Source organism: Triturus cristatus, chromosome 12 (assembly GCF_964204655.1).
Source record: "Triturus cristatus chromosome 12, aTriCri1.1, whole genome shotgun sequence".
Classification (NCBI taxonomy): Eukaryota; Metazoa; Chordata; class Amphibia; order Caudata; family Salamandridae; genus Triturus; species Triturus cristatus.
This window is the reverse complement of record NC_140595.1, coordinates 779,834,115-779,842,905: the sequence shown is the minus strand read 5'-3', so window position 1 is coordinate 779,842,905 and position 8,791 is coordinate 779,834,115. Positions and strand designations below refer to the sequence as shown.

At 46.1% G+C, this 8,791-nt stretch overlaps 1 protein-coding gene across 1 annotated transcript in view; it reads right to left on the bottom strand.

The window, feature by feature from the left end:
• Window positions 1–286: 286 nt before the first annotated feature.
• Window positions 287–8,791, bottom strand: part of SLC25A35 (solute carrier family 25 member 35) — a 123,617-nt gene continuing 115,112 nt past the window's right edge. The window contains exon 5 of the mRNA XM_085637847.1: window positions 287–1,994. Within this exon, the coding sequence (XP_085493973.1) occupies window positions 1,830–1,994 (165 nt within the window). The 3' untranslated portion in view covers window positions 287–1,829. The remainder of the gene's footprint in view (window positions 1,995–8,791) is intronic.

The window sequence follows — 8,791 nt, the reverse complement described above, 5'->3', positions numbered from 1 at the left end:
GGAATTTGGACCCACATCGAGGGCACTTCTTGAAGGGAGTTCTTTCCATCAGCCGAGACCGGAGCCGGAATAGGCCCGAAGGCCGCCGTCGACGACCGGAATCGAAGAAGTGCCGAAGAGAAGGTGATTAAGATGATTTATTGTCTGAAGGATCTCGATGAGCGAGGATTTTTGCGTCGATCGCTGAACTGGAGCGCGAAGTATTACATCCGAGCCCGATGGCGGAAAAAAACAATCTGAGGATGGAGCCGAAGCCCATGCGCAATACGAACCAAAGGAGGAGTCACCGACCTCGTGACTTCCAAAGACTTTCCAAAAGGAAAAACAAACTGCAAACATCCGGGCCCAACACCAGATGGCGATCTATGCACAGTGTATAATCTGCAGCTCATATGCCTCGAATATTAACCTTTTACTGTGGGGCATTTCATTCAGCACACTACAATTAGAACCTCTTCTGGGGGTGGCACCCCATATTTGTGCTTTGTGACATTTGTGGCAGACTCCTAGCTCCCTCGGCCTTCCATTCCAGCCCACCTTTGCACATAGAGCAGCTGAAAAAATATAGCACACTGTAGGGCAGATAGATCACAGCAGATTTAGTATATTTTAACATCCCGTCCGACACTTGGTGCAAACAAGAAGTGCTGTGTACAAAGCCGAAGTAGGAGGACTGAGACCTAAAGGGTTCCGAGGACGGCAGAGAACCTCAGAACCGCCAGCACGGGATAGCGTTTTCCATGGGTGTCATCACCATGCTAGCACTCTACCGCTTTAAGCGACAGAAGGTGTAAAGGTGTCTGTTTTTGTGGCGATCATCGTTTTAACTGCCCCATCTTTCCAATATGTAATAAAGATCTATGATGGAGCGCTCTTTGGACATTATGGTTTAGTATTATTGGTGCAGTATTCTGAATCGCAGGTTCCTGCACGCTGCCTTCTGGAGTGAGCCTAGTCTGCTGGGTCTGTCATTAATGGAGAGTTCAGTGTACAAAGAGCACAAGTTGCTTATTCCACTAGAATGTAACAGTAACCCCCTGGAATACCAATGGGAAATGACGGCACCCACCATGGAGACTGCCCAATAACCAGTCTGCCCCATGAACAAGGGAAAGGCAATGCAGCAAAAAGATTTCATGTCTAGTTTAAATCATTTCAATAAATACTAGATGATAAAGACAAAAGAAAGACAAAAGAAAAAGTGCAGTGGACTGAAAGCACAAAAACATACTCTTGTCTATTCACAAAGGTAACCAAAAATCCAAACATGTGGTGAGTAATTTACATGTGCAACGTATTCTTATACTGGTCAGTAACTTTACAACTTTAGGCTATTCACAAAATCAGAGTGTACAGATGCTCAAAAATATAGACATACATAGTTCCTGAACAGCTTCACCTCTGAGTAAGACTACTACTTATCTACCCAGTTTCATTCATTTGTTTTTTAAGGAAAATAATTTTTAAATGTTTCATAGAGTTCATTCGTTTAAAAATAATTTTTAGTGTCAGTGGGAGACATAAAAGAAAGTGACCTACCTGAGGTTTTATCTAGATTGATGCTATGTACACTTATCTTATTTAGAACATCTGAAAGCATGATATGGATCTGGCGCTGCTGTGCCTACTTTGGGACACCCAGGCAGGAAGGTCATCTCCAGCTTCCACCTGCATCCATCAGTCTCCGCCTGGGGAATGACAGGCACTCAGAGCTTTAAGACCCTTGAATTGGTAGAGTACGGAGTACCATTGTCATGGAAAACTAAGGCCTAAAATCCAATCCCAGGCAGGATTCTCCCAGTGCCGCCTCCTTCGGAGCCTCTTCAGGGTCATCTGTGGTAGTATTTTCGCAGCTCGTCCCAGAACAAGAGACTGAGGATGGTGTGGGGTCCAAGACGGAAGTAGGAGGCGCCAATGCCCTTGTACACACCCAGGATTCCCTCCTTCTGGATAGTCTGGGCAAAGCAGTTCAGAAATCCCCTGTACATGAGTCCCTGCAAATGAAAGATACAATTCAGGGTAACTGAACGGCAACTGTGAATAAACATTGGCCTTATCAGAGGACCTCAATGCTCATATACTTTGATTCCTAATAAACTTTACTAAACACTGTTAAAGGCTGAAATTTTGATTTGTTTAGGCAACGGCGTAAGACAATTAACATGTCACAATTTTAGAACACACACTAACTCAAATCAAATTTTATGTTACACTGAATGTGCAATTAAAGCTCAGATAATGAAAAGTTCAGTACCTAAGAGAACAATTTATATCTGCTTGGATTAACACATGGGAAATTGCTTTTATCCTCGCTTAAATGATGGCAAAGGGCGTTACATTATTGCACATTAACACACAGAGGTACAGCCATTTTGTATTTCAGTATTCTACACTGGACATTCAGCCTGGTTGTTGTAGTGGACAGTCTTGTTTTGATACTGGCGTGGGAGCTGCAGGTTTGAAGCCACCTTTCTACCGTACTGTACCCCCTCTCAAAGTCCTCTCGCACACTCCCACAAGAAAGTCTAGGCACCTGCTCGTCTACCTTGCGTCTCGGTGTAATCCTGAGCACTTTCCTCCTCTTACCTCATGAAAGACAATGCATAAAAGTGGAGTAAAAATGCACTGAATAGAACAATATGTGCTTCCGCGCGGCAGACGGCGCCGCGCTGGTGTGCTGACACTGCAAATCGAACTCGAATGTCCTTGCTGCTGGTGTTCTTTGGCGTTATCCGTATGCTGGACTTCCAAGTGCTTTCCCGAGGGCCGGTTTCCTTTCACCCCAGTTCTCCTACTCCTCCATCATGGGTATGCCCAATGGATCCATGAAACATAATATCTCGCTGCACAGGCGGGGTGACGGGAACACTTTATAGTATATTTTTTATTTTAAGACGTACGCCAATAAAGACAAGCATTTGCAATGCAATAGGTCTCGCATTTGTTAAAGTTAAAGTTGTTGGGGTTGAAAATGACAATGTTTTTTATTTACTCATTAATTTTGCTCTCTGCTGTGGAGTAATATTATTTGCATAGTGCTATTGTCATTGGTATAAAAAAGCAAAAGTTTAAAACACTGTCAACGCCAGCAGCTCTAACTTTAACGAATGCATTTGTAGGCGTATTCACACGAACCACAATTGAAATAGCACTTAGTGATTTTATATAATTTGTTAGCCCTACTCACCCCAGTGTGAGGTGTGGGAGCACTTTGTATCACATGCTCACATTGACAATAAATTACAAGTATGTAAAAGAAATACAGGATGTTACAATGAGAGTTTCAATATGTACGAGTTAGATTTCGGTGGTAATATTTATATGTAACGTGAATGGCTGATAGAAACAGTAAGTCATGATTTAAAAAGTAACGCAGTGTTTAGTGTTGTCTTTACTAATAAAAGTTTATCTGTGAAAAATAGTAAGCCACTTACTGGTCTACATAAAATGAAGCTCATCTGCATGTTATGGGATGTCCTTTGCGGGAGACATTTACTGTAACACAAATAGAAAACAAGTACATTGACGGAGACTGCTTTTCATGACTCCACCCCTTTCGACCCTACCCTCTTTTGTAGCCACACCTTAACCCTAAAATTATGGGTTTTCTGGTGTAAATAAAGTTTTTCCAGCACTAAAGCAAAATATGCTTTACCAGGTCACCTCATGCTGCACGCTCGACCTAGTTACTCTTTGCCTCGGTCCGATGCAACCACTGCAGGACGCTCCTGGTCGATCCTGGCTACACGTAATTGGAAGACCCTACTGCTGCAACTGGAGTTGTGGTAGTGGCATGTGGCGTGTGTACTGTAGAGGCAGAGGACAGCTTAAAGTAGGGTGACCAGATTCTCAAAACAACAAGCATTTACAATGCAACGGTCTCGGCATTGGTAAAGTTAGAGCTATTGGCATTGCTCATGACATTATTTTTGTTTATGTTTTTGTTTTTAAAACATTTAAAGAAACGGCATTGTCATGAGCAATGCCAATAGCTCTAACTTTACCAATGCCGAGACCATTGCATTGTAAATGCTTGTTATTAATCCCTGACATGAAACACCGACGGATGCAAAGTGGAGCCCACATAAGATCTATGCAGGCGGGCAACTAGAGCCAAATTTGGGGGGGGGGGGGGGTGAAAAAGATTTTGGGGGGGGCTACGTCTTCCAGCCATAGGCAGAGTGGCTGTAAAAAGGGGTGGAAACACAACAAAAGCCTCATTAACGAGCAAACGGTCTTTTAAAGACCTGTGAAGTACTCTGGTCCGGCTGCAATTAGAGGGACGCCAGCCCGCGAGGCTGTGTCAGCCGGGCTGACACACATGGGGGGGGGGGGGGGCTGAAGGCCGGTGAGCCCAATGGGTGTTGCGCGCCTGGATCTATGTGTTATGTTATATGCATCTGTACAGCACAACACCAACTGCACACCCCTTTCACGCTAACCATAGCGTGAAAGGGTACCTTATGTACAAGGCAGCGCTAAGCCTCTGCCTTGTACATAAGGCAAGGCCCCTATCTGTTATTACAGTTGAGTTCTGATGTCATTTCTTCATAATAGGTGCCTGGGTGCGTCACAAGTCGCCTATTAGCGACAGAGCTAGGTGTTGTGTGACTCTGCTTATAGACCCCCCTGGATGCAGTGTTTACCCCAGTACTGACAGACCATAGCAGGGGGGGGCGGTGTGTAAGCATAGCAGGGCCAGGCCCTAGCGGTGAGATGAAACCTCCAACGATGACAGACTCCACCTGACGGGAAGGTGAGTAAACCCCAGCGCTTGCAGAGTCCGGGTGAGAGGAAGGTGTGTTACCGCAACAGTGTCAGACCCTGGGGAGGGGGGTGTGTGTGCACCCAGAACGGACAGAGCACAAACGAGTGTAGTGCGTTACTCCGACAGTCCCTAGAGAAAGAGAAGCGTTTTACACCAAACGGCCAGCTCCCGCCCCCCGGAGGGAGGAGGGTGTCCACGGCATTGAAATCTCCCTTGGTAGGGAAATTTGTGTAAACCAGGGACTAACTGGTACCTGAGGAGGGGAAAGTATGTGCCCCAATCAGTGACAGGGAAGGTGCGTAAACTCACCCACCATCTGCGAAACTCAGATGAGGAAATACCCCAAAGCTATCAACCAATAGGGAAGTTACTGCAATCTGCACCGTAGCTTTCTCGCAAGCTGTTCGCCTCGGCTGATCAGGTTTTGTCGGGGCAGTGCCAGTAGTTCAGCAATTGTCCCACCAAACTCAAATAAATGTAACCCATGTCCCAGCTTTTCAGAGCAGTCAACTAAACACAGAGGGAGAAACGTTTCCATGCGCTCCGATGCAAGCTTAGTCAGCAGCCCTAAACAGGAAGCAATTTATTCATATAACACAGATACTGCTGAGTTAACACGTTTGATTTAATTACACTTAATGCCTCTGCATCTGTATTGTCTATGTTCGCGAGAGATGTCACGTGGTGCGCCTCTTGGTCCAGGCAAAATGAGAGTCCTACTTCTATGGTTGTGGACTGTCCTGGTTTTCAAGATCGGATCACCGCATATTTGAACATCGGCTTGCACGTAGGTTTATTTTTTCTTCTGCTATAATTAAACGCGGATGTGTAAGGGGCACTGTTTCTCGGAGAGAGTTTAGGCAAGGAAAACGCAGGTAATTGAGATTACCTTTAAATCAGCACTAGCGACCTTCATAGTTGATGACGTTGGGCCACACTGCTGACTGCCTATTAAAATGTCCGTTGGAGTCACGTCCCTTTACTGGCTGAGGAATTCTCGTGGCAACCTTTCTGTAACATAAGCAGTATGGATAAATAAATCTCGCGCGACAGCACGTAGGCTTGTTTTTATCTTCGAACGCGCGTGCCTTTGCCAACGCAAAACACGTCAAGCCTTCAACATCAACACTACGACGTGCACGTGCTGTTCCACATGTATTTATAGTCTGTTAAACACAAACCGCTAATAATGTAAAGTTCCAAGAACGTAGTTTAGTTGGAGCGAGCAGTGAGCCTGACCATCACACCTAGACACACTGCTACGAGCCGAACATGTAACACTGTGAGAAAGAAGAGAATATCTAAAACACACGTTATAGAGTAAAGAACATTACTAACAAGGCAGAGCAAAAGGCAAGCACACCAGTGCCTTTCTCCGAGGCAGAGCAGAAATCCCTCGGAGAAACGCAGCGGCGTTTTCGGATTCGGGGGGCGTGTTTTGCTGTTATCTCCTCTTGCCACTGGCTGGAGGAGATAATTAGACTTTCTGCAAAAAACACGCCCCCGATCCGAAAAGGACGGGGCCTGATCGGAGTGACGGGACCTCTTCTCCAATGGCTGGCCAGCATTGAAGAGGCCAGCCAATGGAGAACAGGGGAGAAGAGGGGCGGGTTCAAGCTCCTCTTCTCCAAGTCATTAAATCTCGGATCGAGACTGCGCAAGCGCAGCCTTCGAGCCGAGACCTAATGAGTATACAAATTAATACTCGGGTATGTAAATTAATACTCGTAGATGAAATTTGTTATTTAAAATTACAGTAACTTGCAAAGAGAAACGTGAGTTTACTTGGCTTTATCGCTAAAGTTTACTTTTTAGAGAATTATAAAATGTAAATTTCAACACATACAAACCCGAAACGCACGCCATGCTATTGATAAGGCTTTAATTAAAAAGTAATTAAAACTGCCAAATATGATATTCATTTGAAAAATATGAGGCAGTATCCTTCAAGGGAGGGAGTCTACGTTTTTGTGCCTTCCATTCCTACCTCGAAAGATTGCAAATTGTTTATCTGTTAATGATGACATTCCCATTTTCATAATGCCAAACCATGACGTCTTCAAGAATTGTGGAAGGAACCTGAACTTCAACAACTTATTCTTGAAAATACTGGCCTGTAAGTCCACAAATGTGAACTAGTGTGTTTGCACAGATGTGCGAATTTATGAATCGCTCAGTGCAACCTGTGAAAAGCCCATTTTCAAAGCATTTAAACACATACGTCACTGGTCAAACACTACATCTTTCTGCTATTTAGTTAGCACTTATGTGCCCCATTAACAATGGAAAATAATAGCAACAAAAAAAGGAAAGGGAATGTAGGCCGCATTTTAAATACCGCTCATAATATCGGTGATATTAACTGATATACTCTTAGGAAAAGAAACTGGTTTTGAAGTGGCTGTGCGCTTCAGTCGGGACACCGCCATCAAAGAAAGCTTATCAGTCAGAAGTGGTCGAAATAGCGTCAGGCTAGGGCCAGAGAAGAAAGACTGAGGTAGAGCGCTCGTCTATGTAATTCAGTTCACACGAACACCAGCAGCCTTTTAACGTATTACAAGAAGCTCTGAAGTTTCGGTATAAAAACGGGACAACCACGCACACAGAATATACATACGGCCAACAAGAACGTTTTTCAAAACATCGCTGTGAAATGACAGCTGAGAGCCCGCTCATCTCCATAGCAACCAGCCCAGAAAGCGCTGTCCTCAAGTGAAGCTGAGTTCGTAGTAGACTGCTGGGCGCCGTGGTGCACTGGCGCCGCGCGGGCAGTGCGCGTGCGACGCAGCAGCGTCGCAAAGAAGTCAATTAGCCCGCGAGAGCTTTATAACTCTGCTTTAATTACTTGCTAATTGCAAGGATGACATGTTCGACACTTACAAGCAAACGACACGGCCTCCACTCCAGTAATAACTGCGTTCCAGCATACAGACGCATTCCAGTGTGTACAAGCCATCGAGGCGACTTACGGATATGCCTTTTGCACACGTTGCGTCTGTGCGTGTTTGGATGCTGTTGGGATGGGGGCAAGCAGGACACCTAGAAATTAACAGAAATTGACTTACCTTTATGACGGTCAAACACCGACGCGGTACTAAAATCCATGGCTGCCTATATCATTATGTACAATAAATGTAAGCACCACTCCTGGGCTTCCGGACAGGAGTCTACGATGATACAACCGAATGAGCATGCACTGGCAGCAGCCGCCACGTCCCCTCGCAGGAAAATGCAAAGTCCCTCTGCAGACTAGGCTGGCTGTTGTCAAGGCACGGTCTGCCTCCCACAGATGGTGAAACCGGTGCACACCCCCGGCCGGAGGACCGCTCTGAGGACAGGCGCACTGCGAACACGGCAGCTGAGAAGTGGCGTGATTGTCATTTCCAGAAGACCCCGAGAGAAGAGATTCGCACGAGGAGGGGCAGCTGCCTTCCTTCCGCCGGGTCCCGGGGAGACACTGCAGAGCTGCACATCGGTTGCTCGCGGAGAGATGCTCGGCGGGTGAACGAGGATGCAGGCGGCAGCCGGCTCAGCGCGTGTGCACAGCGGCCGCCTATGCAGCCTGGGTGCTGATGGGCCTCTCAGAGCCCTGCTGCCCCGGCGAGCTCGCGCACTTCCGCGCCAGCAGCCCAACCTACCGTAATTAAGTTTTATATAAATATTTTAGAACAGTTAGAACACTTTGTCGCCCTATTTGCTAATTAAATGACGCCCACCATTATGAGGCAGCTATCTGTAAAATGTGGAGATAACATCCTAAACATTGCTACGTCGACTGAGCACAAATAATACATTACAGACAGTACAATGAGCCCACCACTGCCTTTCTCCGAGGCGAAGCAGAAATGCCTCGGAGAAACGCAGCGTCGTTTTCGGATTCGGGGGCGTGTTTTGCTGTTATTAGACTTTCTGCAAAAATCACGCCCCCCGATCCGAAAAGGACGGGGCCTGATCGGAGTGACGGGACCTCTTCTCCAATGGCTGGCCAGCATTGAAGAGGCCAGCCAATGGAGAACAGGGGAG